This window comes from Leuciscus leuciscus (assembly GCF_965113295.1).
Source record: "Leuciscus leuciscus genome assembly, chromosome: 22".
NCBI classification, from domain to species: Eukaryota; Metazoa; Chordata; class Actinopteri; order Cypriniformes; family Leuciscidae; genus Leuciscus; species Leuciscus leuciscus.
Genome location: NC_138746.1, coordinates 6,898,021 through 6,916,149, shown reverse-complemented (window position 1 = coordinate 6,916,149; position 18,129 = coordinate 6,898,021). Strand labels below are relative to the sequence as shown.

Below are 18,129 nucleotides of genomic sequence, written 5' to 3'. Positions count from 1 at the left end.
ACCTTTCTTTCCCATTCTGACATTCAGTTTGGAGTTCAGGAGATTGTCTTGACCAGGACCACACCCCTAAATGCATTGAAGCAACTGCCATGTGATTGGTTGATTAGATAATTGCATTAATGAGAAATTGAACAGGTGTTCCTAATAATCCTTTAGGTGAGTGTATGTATATATATATATATATATATATATATATATATATATATATATATATATATATATATATATATATATATTTAATTTGGATTTGGGAGTTTGATGTCGTTAGTGTCATTCCAATTCGCACTGAAACGATGATCATCATCATCATCATCATCATCACCTGTGCTCTTCAAGACATCAGATTCATCCACGCAGAACAACGGAGTCGAAGCACAACTCACTACATAATAACAAAACATTTTTCCTTCGCAAGAGACATGCAGTTGTATGCTTCAACCGCTAGAGGGCCAAAAGTTACACGTCAAAGTTTGAAATTCAAAAGTACATTTTCTAATAACAGTGGTTAAAGGGGCTATATGTAGTTTTCAGCGGCCTCTAGCGGTGATGCTCGTGCGCGTGCTGGAAACTCAGGTACAAAACAAAGCGGAGGTTTCTCCATGATTCAAAAGCCCTGCCGATGTTGATCCGTGTTTTCGTCCGAAGTTGATCCGATTCACGTTTGGCCTGACGAGCTTCAGCAGATAAAACTTTTTTTTGTTTTTTATCATTATGTGGAGTTTGTGTTGGAGTCTGTGTTGTGCTGGGAGCAGGTCGCCTCTTAGTGTTAGCAGACACCATGTCATAAGTTGCAGTGTCGCCGCTGTTGAGTGCAAAGTCAGTAAAGAGGCGAGAGGCTCGGGAGCGCGCATGCAGGTCTCAGTCACGTCACTGGATTTCACGGTAAATCCGACCCGGAGCCTTCACATAGAAATAGGAATACTTGCTTTCAGAGGTAATGGCAAAACCCGCCAAGTGGATCATTTTAATGTGAGATTACAACCCCTTCACACACAGGCAATAAAAAAAGGATTCATTTTAGTAGAAAAACTACACATAGCCCCTTTAAAAATGGAGATGCGTGTTTAAGAAGAAATACAAAAAAAAACAGTTTAACCTGATCTGAGTTTGAGCTTTTAATTGTTTGTGTAGGACTATTAAAAACACTACCGGTATGCACTTACGAGAAAGTTACAACTAAGAAGTGGAATATACAAATATCACATTATCATCGCCAACGCCTTTTTTTTTTTTTTTTTACAATGCATATAATATGGTCTGATTAGATTTATAGTGTCATCCACAATGATTCCACAAAATTCCACATGATAATAGTGAAACACATTTACCAAATCATCTTGTTAGAATACAAGACTATAAATTATTCACAAAGGCAGGAAAACATTCCTTATCGCTCATATTGTAAGGCATACTGTCGCTATCAAACAGTGCAATCATTATTCCCACTTCAAATCAAATGAAGTGTGTTTCTTTGGATTAGCTGTTTGGCATGATGAAGGACAGACAGGAGAAGGTTGTACCAGGCAGGCAGTTTGTGTTAACTGCTGCTTCAATCTGATTAAAGAGAGCATGCTCTTTATTCCCCGCATTCCCAATGCTCTCTTTCAGCTCTGCCAGTCGCTGTAGTATAATATGCCTTTCCCTGCCTCTTATAATTCCTCGGAAGTACAGCACAGCTGAGAGATGGCTCCTTCTGGAATGGGCGAAACATTCGTTGAATCAAAGTAAAATTTTTGTTTGTTAAATTGTAAACGTTATCTGCAGCACATAATATGACTCGCACCTGATGTCTGGATAGTTTTCAACCAGTGGCTGTAGGTTATGTTTTACATCACTTTTTCTGCACCCAATGATCTTGCTCAGCTGGTCCCCGACTGGATGGAGCCATTCTGAGGTCGACTTCTATACAGAGAATGATGAAGTAAGGAATATGTTAGCATGTTTTAAAAACCCTTTAGTTTTTAATGTTGTTTTTATATGTCTATGTGGTGTTTTTATTTATTTTTTAAGACAAACCATGTGCAAATTTATCAGTCAAAATAAAGTATGAGTATATTTTTCTGATGATATGAAAAATCGGGTACATTTATAGCAGGTGAATTATGTATATAATGTATATTACGATGCGTTTCTAATGATACTGGAGTTTAGAAGGCATCTGTCTGAAACATGGTTTGTGTAACATTAGCAACACATTATTAGCTGTTTGAAAACGTAGTCAAGCCAAAAGCTAATCATATCAATTACCGCTATGTCCGACGAAGAGAGCAATACATAAAATGCATTACCATTCTGATACATCGACTTTAGACAACCCTATATAATTCACCCTTCCACTTCTTCTGAATCAGTTTCTGGTTCAAACATACAGTATATGGCTGAATTAAACCAGTATTTCCACTTGCCACCATGAAGCGTTTACTACAGTAAAGTTGACCGAGTGTATCAGGTAGTCCGAGCTGGGATTGAGTGGAGGCGGGGATAATTTGCATATTCATGGGTCCGCATACATTAAATGAAGCAAGGGTGTAGAGTTATATTCTAGCTATTTTAAAGCATGAAGAAATTATTTTAAGGGATACAATTATTGAATATTTATTGGACATTAAAAAGCACTGTTTTTTTTAAGTTGCATAATGGGGATTGTACCATTTCTTGGAAAATCTCCTTCAGTTCCTCCCACTGATTTGCAATCTTAGTGGCAGCCGTCTCGTTCTTCCTGTTTTTGCACGAGTAGTTATTCTTCATCAGCTGAGAAACATATTCTTTCACCACAAAAATGTGAGCTTCATTCACAAAGACCTTAAAGTTGCATAAAAAGATGCATAAACAGGAGAAAGCCGAGAAAAGAGAGATTTTACAATAAATACATGAAGATGTGTATTAAATTGACGGGCAGTGTAAACAGTTCACTAATGTGACGAGAGCTGTGGCATGCGGTCAAGTGTGTATTGTTTATGTATAATCTTGAAAAAAACTGGTCGAAGTCTCACCTGTTTAGGTTTTGGGCTCATGTATTTGGTCTGTTCAGAAAGATTCTTGGTTCTTTCAATCAGCTGTGAAAAGTCTTCATCAAATGAAAACCATTTTCCTGTCATTTGTCTCCTGAGGAAAGGCTACAAAAAGAAGCTCTTAATATTCACTCACTCTACTATCAAAAATAGACATTTAATTAATTATTAAATTTCAGATGCATATTCCCAGACACATTGGGCCCTATCTTGCACCCAGCGCAATTGACTTTGTACACCGACGCATGTATCATTCCTATTTTGTCCCCGCGCACAGCGGACTTTTCTCTCCACAGACGCACGTCGGTAAACTAGCAAATGCATTTGCGCTCCCGGGGGCGGTTCAGCGCAAAGAGGAGGCGTGTTCCGGCGCAAACGTTCCCTCATGCTATTTTGCAGGTTTAGAAAACAATTCCACCACTGACCAGGAAAAACCTAGTCTAAAGTCAGTGGCGCATTGCGCATGTTATTCATATGCTATTTTAAGGGCGCATGCTTGGCAATAATCAATGTAGCGTGTGCACAACGCGCATACACTTTGCTTCTCTCATCTACACACAGACGCAGCAGTTCTCATTTTTAGAAAACCATACATTAAGGAAAAATATTAACAAATATTAACACAATATTAACAAATCATTGTTGTGTCCATGAAGATGTGAAAAAAATAGGCATACATCTAGCTTACACATTTACCCAAATTATTATACACCTGTTTAACCGAAGTTAATTTGGGTGGGTTTCTCCCATCCCCAATGTAACTTCTCTGTCTTTTACGGCCCTGACGAGAGCATTGGTCTCCTCGGCTGTGAACCGCTCCTGGCGTGCGCCTGGCAAATCCGCTGTTATAATATTAATCCGCCATGGAACAAGCACGCCTGCTCTTAAAGGGAATGTGAGATGTCGCTATGATTGGTTTATTTCACGTTACGCCCAAACCACACCTATGAATAATGAAGCTACTTCAGACCAACCCATTTTAGATTTGCGTCGGGTGCAATAGTCATTTATCCCGCCGGTATAATAGCAACAACGCCCAAGACCCGCCCACAAAGTTACTTGCGTTTCGCGCTTGATACTTGCGTTTCAGATCGTTAAAATAGGGCCCTATGACTTAATTCAGTTATGTATTTACTTACTTTTAGAATTCTGCACAATATAGTGTTTTATATAAATTTTTGTATTAAAATAAACAAGTAGTTCATAGAAGATCAACATTAGGTCAGTTTGCCTGTTGTCTGAATGGTTCTTAAATTGATCTGGTGCGTATCTCAAACTATTGCCATTGTTTGACAAGTATTGTTAACGATGTGTGGTTCAGAAGCTCACACCTTGACATCCGTTTTGAAGTGCTCCATCACAGATTGACTCAATTTGGTGGTCAGTCCATCTATTTCCCTTCGAACCAGCTCTAGCGGAATCGGGCAGCTGTCCTTAAAGCTCTCCATGTGCTCTCTGGAGAAAAAATATTGAAATTATTGAAATTATAATTGCTTTTCAGCACTTGTAATGTCAGCTGTCCAAAAGAGAACAATCTAAAAAGTTTATAAAATGTGGGTTTTGTCTGTATGCAGTTTGTATTTTGCTCTTTACACCCACATAAGAACATTTTCTAATCTATCTTGCTACATTAGCTATGTTTCCATCCAAAGTTGTGAATTTATCTTGTGCACAAAATTGGAATATTGCATAAAACACTTGTTAATAAAGCAGCGTTTCCATCCCATGTGTTCAAGAGAACAAAATCGTGACTTCCTGGGGAATTGGCGCAAAACATCTGTAATAAAAATAGAAGCTGCTGAAACCGGGGAAACCACTGTGACTCTTTTATCCTGCGTTCTGGGAGGTCATTAAACCAAATCATTCTGATGGTAGACTTTGGCTCAGGCATTTCGGAATGATCAAACCAATATTTGAGATGCTGTGCAATGAAACTGATCTGCTGGTTAGTCCAGTTATCAAATCACATCCACTGTTGAGGCAGTCACATAAAGGGATTTATTCAGTAAATGTGTTTCCATTGTAGTTCATGCGCATGTTTTCTAATCAAATAAAAAATGAATCCGCCTTAATACAGCGCATAAGTATTTTATTTTATTTATTCACATCTTGGCGTTTACATGTTGTGATATCCCATAATGCGCATAAAATAGGTGGATGGAAACGTAGCTAGTGATTTAGGCTCTCAGAAACCTTTTTAGTGCATAAAAAAATCACAACATCACAACAGTTATGGAAGACTTTAACCCTCTGGGGTCCTTCGTTTAACAGTCACACTTGGGACCTTCGGGTCCAAATGGACCCGGAGGGCGGGATTCATATATATAAAAAAAAAATCAAAAATTTTTTTTTTTACTTTTTTTTTATAATATTTTTTCTTTTCTTTTTTGGTGTTTTGAGATAATTTTATGATTTATAATTAATATTTATGCAATAATTATGACCCATTTTTTCCCATTGAATATAATAGAATTTTTTTATATATAATTTTTTTTTTATTTTTTTTTTTATTAAAGCTGTATTTCATTTTAGAGTCAAGCCTAGGCCTCATGAAAGCTATTTTTGAAATGAGATGGGTGCCACCAGGTGGACACACTGAGCATTTTTATCACGCAATAGCACATTTTTACCACTAGATGGATTTACAGCTCTCTGTAGAAAGGCTTGCGAATTCTAGTGATTTTTGCACATATTTGCCCATTTTTTTTGAGGTTGTTGATTTTAAAATATAATAACAGATTCTCAAAGACTATTTTTGTCTTTTTTTTTGTTTGTTTGGTTGGTTTAAATGGTAATTTGAAGTTCCAATTTTACTTTATAATACAGTCAAACCTGAACACTGCATTAGAAAGAGAACAAATGGAAAGCATTTTATTACCCAATGTTTAATTTTAACTTAATTCTAACTTAATAAAAATGCAATTCTTTTTGAAAATGCAAATATTTTTATTAATCTTTCACAATAAACATTTTGAATTCAATGAACAGTATTCAATGAACAGTAACTGAAAATTCAATGAACAAATTCAATGAAGAGTAACTGGTAACATCAAATAATGATCAAAAAACTAAAATAACAGTAAAAGTATAATTATTATCAAACAATGGAAAATAGAAAAATGTAAAAAGTGTTTTAAATATCATAACTATATATTTAAATTATTTGCATACTATTTACATAGGCTATTCTATTATTTCACACATTTCCTAAAATTAGCTTTCATTTGTGTGTGTGTGTGTTCTAGTGTGTATAAGTGTGTGTGTGTGTCTGTTTTGCACTCTTGATGTTTTAGAGATTCACCCCTTCACTGTTGAGTCCTTTTTTTCTGCATCCTGGCTGATTTGTAGATTGTATGCACAAAAAAAACTCTGTGTTTTCATATTTTTGACAATTTCCCATTCATTTCCTATGGGGGTCATTTTGACCAAAGAGCAGAAGTGTGACGACCACTTAGCATGCATGGATCATGACCTCAATATTTTTGTGTGTTCACATACCTAATACCATAAAAGTCACCTAGTTTCGTAACAGTCCGATGAAGCTGTGATTTTTAAAAATTCAAAACAGATTTTTGTAATCTGAATTTATTAGTGTGTATGTGTATAAAAGTGTGTTTGTGTGTGTGTGTTTGTGGATGTGTCTGTTTTGCACTCTTGAAGTTTTATAGATTCACCCCTTTACTGTTGTGTGCTTTTTTTCTGGATCGTGGCTGATTTGTAGATTGTACGCACAAAAAAACTCTGCATTTTCACATTTTTGCCAATTTCCCATTCATTTCCTATGGCGGGTCCATTTGGACCCGAAGGTCCTGAGTGTGACTATTTTTTTTACAACCACTTAGACTATTCAAATCCTGTCCCCAAATTTTTTGGGTGTTCATATACCAAGTACCAACAAAGTCACCAAATATCGGACCATTCCGATGAAGCTATGATTTTTAAAAAAAAATTATTTAAACGCTTCGGGTCCATTTGGACCCGAAGGACCCCAGAGAAGGAATTGGGGGCTGCTAAGACAAATACTATGAAACCAAGAAGCACAGGACTAACAATTAAGGGTGTCCTAAATTTCAATAAGAAAGAGGTTGCTAATTAAATTAATATTTATATCACTTCTATAGCAGAACAGCTGGTCTCTACGGAAGCCCTGAACCGCAACGTAAAAAAAAAAAAAAATTACAAAAAAAAAAAAAATTACAAAAAAAAAAAAAAAAATTATGTAAAAAAAAAAATGCTATCATTTCGAGATTAAAGTCGAAATGTTTCGAGATTAAAGTCGAAATGTTTCGAGATTAAAGTCGAAATGTTTCGAGATTAAAGTCGAAATGTTTCGAGATTAAAGTCGAAATGTTTCGAGATTAAAGTCGAAATGTTTCGAGATTAAAGTCGAAATCTTTCGAGATTAAAGTCGAAATCTTTCGAGAATAAAGTCTTCCGTAGAAGTTGTGTGTATGCTTGCCGTTATTTCACATTGCCGCACAGGCATTCATGCGTGTGCGTGCGTGTGTGTGTGTGTGTGTGTGTGTAAACTGGATCTACACAAAATAATAGCTTTTTACTTTTATCTGGGCTTTCAACAAAGGGATATTCTACAGGTCTACCAACATGACATTAGGCTATAGGACTTTATAAAATATACTGTCAGACTGGATCAAGATATCCAGCTTTATGAATGAATGAATGAATGCATGAATGAGGCATTTATATAGCGCTTTCATATGTCTACTGTAGGCCTACACTTAAAAGCGCTTTACAATCATTTCAGGGAATCTTTCCTCAACCACCAGTGGTTATTATATTTGAGGAAATCACGGGATCCGGCCAAATGATTGGATACAGAATGATGCACTTAAAATGTATCCAGAACGTACACGGTGTCTATTATAGACGGCAGTTCGACTTCACAAGCGCATGTATTTACACACACGCACACGCATGAATGCCTGTGCGGCAATGTGAAATAACGGCAAGCAAACATTTCGACTTTAATCTCGAAAGATTTCGACTTTAATCTCGAAAGATTTCGACTTTAATCTCGAAACATTTCGACTTTAATCTCGAAACATTTCGACTTTAATCTCGAAATGATAGCATTTTTTTTTTTTTTTGTATTTTTTTTTTTTTTTTTCGTACTTATTTATTTATTTATTTTTTTTATTTATTTTTTTTTTTTTTTTTTTTACGTTGCGGTTCATGGCTTCCGTAGGTCTCAAATCTTCAACCTTCCTATGGGTTTTTTAATATTGATAGGGCGAAATCATTCTACAATAAACTTGGAGCATTGCCAAACTCATTTTCCTTACGGAAGGTTGAGGTAGGGGAGATGGAAAAAAAGCTATTACAGTTAGACTGCTCTAAGGGACCTGGGTTAGATGGGTTATCTCCTCGGTTTTTGAGATACCGCTGCCCAAATAGCCCCATACATCTCACATATTTTTATCCTGTCTGTTGAAACTGGTGTGGCCAAGGTAGTAAAAAGTGTTGAAAAAAAAATGTGTTTTGTTAAAAAGCCTTTACTGTCACTTTTGATCAATTTCATGCATCCTTGCTAAATACAAGTATTTATTTATAATAAAAAAACTTACTGACCCCAAACTTTTGACCATTTGACAAACGGATTGGGTTACAGCTTATCATTTTTTATAAATTTATAATCTTTCTCCAAACTTAAGGGATTCTGGTTGCCTTTTCAGCTAACAACAAAGCACACAAGAGGATGAATTTAGGTCATAATAATGAACACCTTGATACAGTATTTTCTGTTTTATAATATTTAAGAAATCATCAATAACTAATTTCTATCTAAAATCTCTTAATTTTATATCTTTTTTTAGTTAGAACTAAAATGACTTTTAGTGGTTTAAGTTTTAGCCACACACATCTAGGGGTTTCCATCACATTTAACATTCCCCAGTGTCAGGGACTTCCGCCAGCTCCCTGACTGCCTCTATGCAGCATGAATTCCTGGAAATCACGTGATTCTGTTATGTGTTACATTTTTTTTTTCATGGCTTAATGGCACTTAAGGCTTCTTCTTTGTCTTAAAAACAGTTGGTTTCTGAACTGAGTGATGACAGGCAAAGATCAAAAGTTGGAATGAACATTCTGCCATTGAGATGAATGTGAAAGTAAACGAATAGCTTTCTCCACCCCTTGGCTTTGTATTCACATAATCTTTCTGAAGAGATAATATTACATTTGAAACTAGACTTATAAAGTTATATATTATTTCTACTCCTCTCAAACACGTGTGTAAAAATTGTTTCAATGAAAATGAAAATGTACTTTTGGGTTGTATGTTGTGTAAATGACCTACTTTAGGGCACTAAAGCTGTTGATGTAGCTGATGTGATACTCTGCCCAGAGAGATGAGTTAGACAGAGGACTGCTCCACTCAACAAACGCTGACTCAAACCTTCAGAGACAAATAACGGAAGTCAGTGATCCCGAGAAATAGAAATATTTTTTTTAATCTAAGATAACTTGTCAGTTATCATTGAGGGAATGTGTTAAATATGGAAATGCATTTAATGGGATGTGGTTTTAATCAAGTCTATGAGAAAGCCACATGAATAGAAAGAGAATTTGGAGATTTGGAGCCAGATTACAGGGGGGTAAAAATGACTATACAATGGTGACAGCATCATTATTTTTACACAGAGATTGGTAGGTCTATTAGTTAAATGTGTTGACTTTAGCAATCTTTGTTTCTTTATATGCCAATGGTGACAGTTCAAAATTAGGAAAAAACACTTTTTTTTTATTTTTGCCCAAAGTTTGCATGCAAACTTCAGGCAAAAAATTCAACACAACATAAAAAGTGCTGTTTCCCAATTTAACTAATAGACCTACCGATGCTGCCATCTTTCTATAGTCATTTTAACCCCCTGTATTCTGGCTAATTTTTTTTTTTAAATCTACATTTCAGTCAGGGATTTCTGGGTGAGTTAACACAGTATGACACTATGGTAACCTTTTTTAATCCAATAATAACTGGCAAATCAGCAAATAAAGATATAACGATATTAAGTGACATTTTTTTAAAATCAGTTTCTCTGCACATAGAATATAGACTACAGAAGCTTTCAGAGCTTACTTTCAAAATGTACTTTCAGTTAGCATGTTAGTTCTTTATCACAAACCTTTTTGGAAAGGTCTTCAGTTCCTCCAAACAGGATCGGACAACCTTCTGCTCAAGGTTCACATCAATTCTTCTGGATCCTTGTACATGCCCTTTAATATTCTGGGAAAGAAAACATAAATGTTTTTTTTTTTCCTTGTGCTGTTTTATAATTACAGTGAGCCCAAAAACATTTGGACACTTAAACCACTTAAAAATGTCTGAATGTCACCGAACTAGGAATTTTTTTTTTTTTTAAACCAAGTGGCATTTGCAAACAAATGATGCTAGAATTTATAATTATATAATTATAGAACAATATATATTATAACATATAATATGTAGCATAGTTTAGCACATTACTCAAAATGCTAAATGCTGACATTATTGACTCACCCTCATGTTGTTCCAAACATACAAGACCTTATAAGTTTAATGTTTTTCTGTCCCTCCACTGAAAGTACAGGTAACCAAAACTTAGAAGATCCAAAAAGGTTAAAAAGGCACCGTAAAATGAACCCATATGAATTGAGCAGTTTAATCCAAGACATATGAAGAGATTCACTTGCTCAATACATTAACAGATTTTATTTAAATTAACAGAATTAAAATTTTTGGATGAAAATTTGGATTTATCCCTTTAACTATGAACTTGTTTCACTAACATTTAAGTGTCAAAATGTTTTTTGTTTTTTTTTCATAACTATACCTATTTTTTATCACTTAAAACTGAACAAAGTTCTTTGTGTGAAATTATTTACTAGCAAAGTGTGATTGTGATATCTTTCTTTAAAATAAATGCCACTTGGTGTGTAATATCACTAATACATTTTTAAGTGTAGCTCAACTGTTTGAATTAGTTTTGGGGCCACTATAAGTTAAGAAAAAGGTCCTATACTGCCCTCTATTGGTAAACACATTTCACTGTGACTGTGGCCATTTAAATGGGAAATCAGGACTTCCTATTAATAATTATTACTGCCATAATTTGACTTCCATTTAAATCTGAGGGAAGGTGAACTACTTATGAAAGTGCAGGCTCACCGTCCAGATGTCCATGTCAATGTGTGAGCGGTAGATTCCCTCATCAATGTTTGGTTTCCTCTTTTCTGTCCACATTTCCTCATTCTCCAACTGAATAATTCTGTCAAGTGATGTTCTCATGTCATCCTGTTAAAAGCACAGGAGTGGACACTGAATTCAGACTATTAGCTGCTACTAGCGTTATCTGAGATGACAGATGTGCTTGTATGCTACCTGTAAACGACTGCAGTATTTAACTTTAATCAGGTTAAGGAAGTCTTTGTCCAGCGGAAGCACTCTCTGATCTTCCTTCAGCTCTGGCTGCAGAGAGCAGCTTCCCATTATCTTCTCACTATGGAAACAGCAGTTAAATACAGTTTTAGTTACAGTTATATCCCTTGATAACCCTTGAAGTAATAGTACAGTCACATCTATAATCATAACTCTCATAATCTGTCATAGTACACGTGACTCTCAACTCTTAAAGGCACATCCTTTAAATGTATGGTTGTGAAACCAACTTTACAATGAATCTCAGCAACTGGTACACACATGAGTATCCATATAAGGTCTGAAGAGGACTGGAATAAATCACAATGAGCTATTTATCAAACTGAAGTTTTGGTGTCATTAAAAACACATTGAGACCACTAGACCTTTAGCGATTTGTGAAGTGGATGTTTGGAGCTCTGAAAGATCAAATGAAGAGCCTACGCAGTACATCAGTCTTTTGATTGGCTAATGTGAATCCACATCAGGTTTGACATCAATGACATCATGATTCTTTGATTAAATGCCACTGATGTCAATTCGGATATGGTGTTCCAGTGAACAATGACTAAAAATTGTCATAAAAATGTATTGCACAGCTTCAGAATTTGACCTTTGACCTACAGACCTTTAATATACACTACTGTTCAAAGGTTTTATTATCAGTAAGATTTTTTTTTTCTTCTGAAAGAAATTAATCATCAGCAAGGACCCATCAGCAATGTGACAGTAAAGGCATTTATAATGTTATACAAAAGATATCTATTTCAAATAAATGCCATTCTTTCAGTAGCACCTCACTGCAGAACACGAGATCCAGGGGGCGGAGTTGGATCCAGATCTAAGGGGTGGAGATTGGTAGGTTTAGGGGTGGGTTTAGGGATCAGGGGGTGGAGATGGGTAGGTTTAGGTATATGTAAGGTGGGAGGAGTTGGATCCAGATTGGACCTCCCCTGGATTTCGTGTTCTGCAGTCCAGCACATCATTGATGATAATAAGAAATGTTTTTAAGCAGCAAATCAGCATGATTTCTGAGACACTGAAGACTGGAGTAAGGATGATTAAAAATAATCTTTTTCATCACAAGGAAAAATTACATTTTAAAATATATTAGAATAAAAAAAACAGTTATTTTAAATTGTAATATTACATAAATGCAGCCTTGTTGAGCTTAAGAGACTTCTTTCAAAAACATAAATAAATGCTACTGAACCCAAAGTTTTGAATGGTAGTGTACTTTTATGATACATATATGGTGCATTTTTGTCCTTTCCAGACTTGAGTTCCCCATTCACTTTCATTATATGGAACAAATGGCCAGGATATTCTTTATTTTATTTTTTTACTTTTGTGTATCAAAAGAGTAATTAATACAGGATTGGAACAGCATGACTTAAATAACAATAACGACAAAACAAAATCTAATGGTAGAAATACCTACCTTGGGTAGCGATGAATAATGAAATCTAGAAGAGCGTAGTAATCTTTCAGCTCTGTCACCTTTTCCAGAAGTCTCTTTAAATGCTCTCCTAAAGCCTCATGATGGCAGGACACATAGGTTTCAAACACTTTAAAGTCTGCTGGATATGAGCTCAAAAGTTCAGTCTTCACTCTCTCCAAATCCTCCACTACAGCTTTACCCAGAAGCCCCAGATGCACTGCCAACCAGGAAGCGTTCTGCTCGCGGCTGTCCAGGTGAACTTTCTTCAGAGCGTCTCGAACCCCGTCTCGTACCGCATCCCTCCATGCTTCCCTCCATCCCGGCATCGCTCCTGGTTCTCCCTGTCTCTTCTCTTCCTCCAGGATAATTTGTGCAACATACACCAGCTGTTCTTTATTGCATGAGGGCAGAGTACTGGAGTTGCGTACAATGATAGACATTTTTTTTCTTAGTGTGCCATAGAGCAAACTGAGGTCTTTCTCTTTATGGACTAGTTCGATGGGACAGTCTTCTTGATCTTGAGCTTGATGCTCACGCTGTAGCTCCAAACTTAGAGACAGTAGATTCACATAGGCATCCTCTAAAGCTTCCGTCTCTATCAGTTTGTTAATCTCCATTACTGCAGCAAATAACACAGTACAGAGGGAGAATAGAGGAGGGAAAAAGCAAAATATTAGTAAACGGACGACTGCATGAGTTGTGTCATAATACAGGAGCTAACACACTTGCATCAACAGCTATTATATTTCAATCAGGAATGATCCTCTGTCTAGATCTAAACATGATTAGCTCATGCTTTCCAAAAATGTCCCAATCATGCTCTGTTTACCATAGATTAGCAATTGAAAGGATTCTGATTATAATCTTATGATGTGGTCAGGGAAATGTTGCCATATGTGAAGTACTTTACAGATGAATATATATATATATATATATATATATATATATATATAATAACATTCATTGAGTCCTCTTTAAGACAGGTTTACAAAAGAACAAATAAAACATCTAGTCACAGCACTCACCTGTGCCATATACTAATGTTGTTGTTTTTCCATTAAAATGACAAACAAGTATACACTACAATTCAAAAGTCTGTGGTGAGTAAGATTTTTTAATATCTTTGAAAGAAGTCTCTTATGCTAAGGCTGCATTTATTTGAACAAAAATACATTAAAAACAGTAAAATTGTGAAATATTTTCTAATATATTTTAAAATGTAATTTATTCCTCTGATGATCGTTACTCCAGTCTTCAGTGTCACATGATCCTTCAGAAAGCATTTTAATATGCTGATTTGCTGCTCAAGAAACATTTTTTATTGTTATCAATGTTGAAAACAGGTGTGCTGCTTTATATGTTCGTGGAAAAACCAGCTGTTTTAGAAGAACAGCTTTTATTTTAAACAAAAAACTTTTGTAACATTATAAATGTCGTTGTGGTCACTTTTGATCAATTTAATGTGTCCATGTTGAGTATTTTTTCAAAAAAGTATCCCAAACTTTTCAAAAGTAGTGTGACAGGCTATTCACCATATAAGATATTGTGAATATCTTTTTTGTTGTTGTTTTTGACCTCTTATCAGTTCAAGATTCATGACTGAACATGAACTGAACTCTTATCAATGAAGATTCATTGCTTGAATTCACAGGAACCCAGACAACATACTGTAAGGGTAGCCCCCAGCCCCCATACAGTGTAACTTTTTTTGACCTACTATATTTTAGCAAATGAAATATACATTTAGTAAAACAAGACCTAAAAGTAAATGGTATAAAAAACATGCTAACCAGTCACAATGTCTAAAGCCATGATATTGAAAAATTCTTTGTCAACTACCTAGAGATGGGACACACAATACTTGTGTGATAAACACTCACCTGACAGAGGCACATGTGGTATCTCAGGCAGAGTATAGGTGTCTCTGAGCTCCAACACTCTGTCTATGCTCTTCACACTATCCGATCTCTGCTCTTCAGATAAAATGGCCTCTGTGACAGGTTGAAGTGGTTCCTGTTTGTGTTTTTTAGAACTCAGACCCAAACTCTGCCTGAACGATGCGCCCCTCTTTGCCAATGTACCTGTTATTCCAACTGCAGAATCTGAGAATAAAATGAACAGTTACTGGAGATGATTCATGTCATTATGTGTAACATTCAATTGAGCAAATGTTCTCAAACAAACAAAAAAAACATGACCATGTAATATGAAAGATGATTTTCCCCCAAATTTGACCCTTTTAATTAATAAAATGTATAGTTCAAAGAAAACATATGATCATCTAATATCTCAAATGTACACTTACAATGTCTTTCTGTACCTTATGTATATTAAAAAAACTTAACGCTAGAACAAACAGGATATAAAGATCAGGAGGACATATTTTTTGTTCTTGTGACTTTTATTAATTTTAGGAATAAACATAATTGTAAAGGCTAGATCTCCCAAAAGGTATAATGTAATAAGCCTTTCTGCATTTTTTGTTACATTTACTATCAACACATCCTGTAATGACATATTTCACTTGTCTAGAGGTGAATCTAGTGACGTGCAAAGACCAATCACCTGACTTAGTTCTGGAAAGAGAAGCTTTTTCTGCCTTGGGACTCTGAAATGAAGATTGTGTGGCAGATCCTCTGCTCAAGCCTGAAAAAGAGAAACATGCAAGGAGTTTTAGCAAATCCAAAGTAAATAAAAAACCCTTATATGCAACTATCTGTTATACAAGTTAACAGGCTAACATGGTTCCTTATGATTAGGATCTACTATAGACAATGCTGCTTTTGCCTACCAGTAGTTAAGTTAAACCAGCACTGTTTACAGTACTCTGTAAGTACCATATATTCTGCTTTTCCTCTTATAACTTTGACCTTGGGAAGACATTGTCACTAAAAAACAACAACACTTTTTCATCACATTATGGATACACTTACTTGGAGAGGACGGAGAATTTGAGATTTGGCTTTGGTCGCTGTCTGTGTTCTCTGACCTTTTGTTTTTCAATGTCATAGGACTGACTGCTTTCAAACTCGCTCTGAACGTCTTCATAAGTCCAAGACTCTTCTCCTTGACCGGACTTTCCAACTGTTTTCCATCATTTTTCATACCCTTTGTTGAGTCCTCACCCCATTCTGGTGGGTCATTAACCTCATTTCCCCCGTCTACTTCTTCTTTTCCAGTTTCTGCCATTTTACCATGCGTCAGTCGGATCAAGCTTGAAGAAAATATATCAAGAACTTCAAAGAAATGTTGAAATATCGTGCCAAAAAACAATGCAAGGTTTGATAGAGTTGACCACTGGAGCCGAGTGTGAGAATGAACAGTTAAATCTATCAGCAGGTACATCATGATTTTTTTTTGTTTACTGACAACATGACTTTTTTTTTTTCACTGGATTGGAATCATGTAGAAGGCATACATGTTGTCATAACAACAGAAAGACATGAGCTCATATGTGACCCTGGATCACAAAACCAGTCACTTGTCACACAGGTATATTTGTGGCAATAGCCAACAATACATTGTATGGGTCAAAATCATCGATTTTCCTTTTTTGCCAAAAATCATTAGGATATTAAGTAAAGATCATGTTCCATGAAGATATTTAGTAAATTTCATACCGTAAATATATAAAACATTTATTTTTGTGAGTGAATGCAGCACAATCGCAAACATAAGGGACAACTTTAAAGGCGATTTTTCTCAATGTTTCGATTTTTTTCCACCCCCAAATTCCAGATTTTCAAATAGTTGTATCTCGGCCACATACTGTCCTATCATAACAAACCATACGTCAATGGAAAGCTTATTTATTCAGCTTTCAACTGATGTATAAATCTCAATTTCAAAAAATTTACCAATGTGACTGCTTTTGTGGTCCAGGGTCACATATATAATTCACTAATTTCAAATAATCACAATAGTAATACAGGTCCCAAAGTTAAAAGATTAACCACACATAGGGTGAATAATAGGACACTCTTAACCTGACATTACACTTTTATGGAAAGCTTAGGATGCCTCTTACCTTAGTTAAAAGCAAAAACAAGCAATACACAAATATTGGGAAGAAAGAACATTCAAAGCCCAGATTTTTTAAGGCAATGCTGGTTAAGTGCGTAACATGTATTGTCTAATTGGGAGACTTCATTTTCCTGTCCATGCTCATTTTTTAAAACATTAAATTGTGACTGAAATAAAACGTCACTAGTGGTTTTTTATTTCTAAATATCTAAATAATATTTAAAATGTCTTTCATCTTCATTCCTGCCTTCATTTTCGACACTAGATTCTGAAGTAGGCTAAATTTCATTACACTGCACAACTGTAAACACTGTAGGCTATTATACAATGCACTCCATTGCCATTTAAATAATTTTACTGGTGTATAAGTTAATAATAAACTGATAACTTTAAATGATTTGATATGCTCCCCAATTTAACAGTATAGCCTATATATATATATATATATATATATATATATATATATATATATATATATATATATATATCTCACCCTGTCCAACTTTAAATTATTATGCTATATAGGCTAACAATTCTCAATGTAGCTTAATGGGCGCATGTCGTATGTTTCTTACACCAAAAGATGACAGGTTCTTAGAAATCATCTCTGAGTAAGGAAGAAATGTCTCCTTTATAATATCAAAATCAACACCACTGTCAGTGATCAGTGTCAGAGAGCGAAAATACAGACGGCGCTTTCTTTCTAAACTTATCGACCGTTTCAGTTTGTTTCACGGACCACAGCTCGGCATTATCTCAATGGATTCTCGTTAAAATGATTCATTACATTAATGTAACATCAGTTTGAATATTTGATGACACTTATGTCTGTTATTGGCACAGCTACAGGTAGCCTACCTACGAGATATCAGCGATTAAAGGTCGCGGAAGATATGCATTTTAAAGATCAGTAGCCTACTAAAAACACGCTTAAATACAAACGTGACCGTTAGGCTATCACTTTATATGAATGTATAAGTATGTTCGTAAACATCGCATTGGGAAACGAACTCACCTTAGATCCGAGTTTCTTATCAAAGTGTGCCACTGCCAAGTCCAATGATCTTTTTCTGTTAAATAGTGTTGACTAAAACAAACAAACAGCTGGCAAACGCACTGCACCGACAGGTTCAACAACAAAACTTAAGTAATACATTTCCCGTAAATAGGACACGAGTAGAGCTGCGAAAAACCCTGGTTCTCTCAAAAGATTTCTAGCTGGGATTCACCTTGAAACGTCA

The 18,129-nt window shown here is 35.5% G+C and overlaps 1 protein-coding gene across 3 annotated transcripts; it reads right to left on the bottom strand.

Annotated features, from left to right (window-relative positions):
- Positions 1–1,102: 1,102 nt before the first annotated feature.
- exoc3l4 (exocyst complex component 3-like 4) lies at positions 1,103–18,097 on the bottom strand. Of its 3 annotated transcripts, XM_082153915.1 has the most exons (14): positions 17,904–18,097; positions 15,799–16,079; positions 15,431–15,511; positions 14,746–14,967; positions 12,866–13,484; positions 11,389–11,506; positions 11,176–11,301; positions 10,154–10,254; positions 9,328–9,426; positions 4,343–4,466; positions 2,994–3,116; positions 2,650–2,802; positions 1,784–1,902; positions 1,103–1,693 (listed from the first exon to the last, which is right to left on the bottom strand). In XM_082153915.1, exons 2-14 carry the CDS (start codon positions 16,052–16,054, stop codon positions 1,477–1,479), a joined length of 2,358 nt encoding a protein of 785 aa, XP_082010041.1. In that variant the 5' UTR covers positions 16,055–16,079; positions 17,904–18,097; the 3' UTR covers positions 1,103–1,476. The 3 variants fall into 3 exon arrangements, with proteins under 3 accessions (XP_082010041.1, XP_082010040.1, XP_082010042.1); XM_082153914.1 differs by lacking the exon at positions 17,904–18,097 and having other exon boundaries at positions 15,799–16,759; XM_082153916.1 differs by lacking the exons at positions 2,650–2,802; positions 2,994–3,116; positions 17,904–18,097 and having other exon boundaries at positions 15,799–16,771.
- Positions 18,098–18,129: the final 32 nt, after the last annotated feature.

Bases quoted from the DNA above. Each gene is read 5' to 3' on its own strand.
- exoc3l4 (XM_082153914.1), bottom strand. From the start codon at position 16,213: ATGATGTACCTGCTGATAGATTTAACTGTTCATTCTCACACTCGGCTC. The intron at 14,968-15,430 runs GTGATTGGTCTT...TTTTATTCTCAG, and splicing joins TCTTTCCAGAACTAAGTCAG to ATTCTGCAGTTGGAATAACA. The intron at 3,117-4,342 runs GTGTGAGCTTCT...TTCTTTTTGTAG, and splicing joins ACTTCAAAACGGATGTCAAG to CCTTTCCTCAGGAGACAAAT.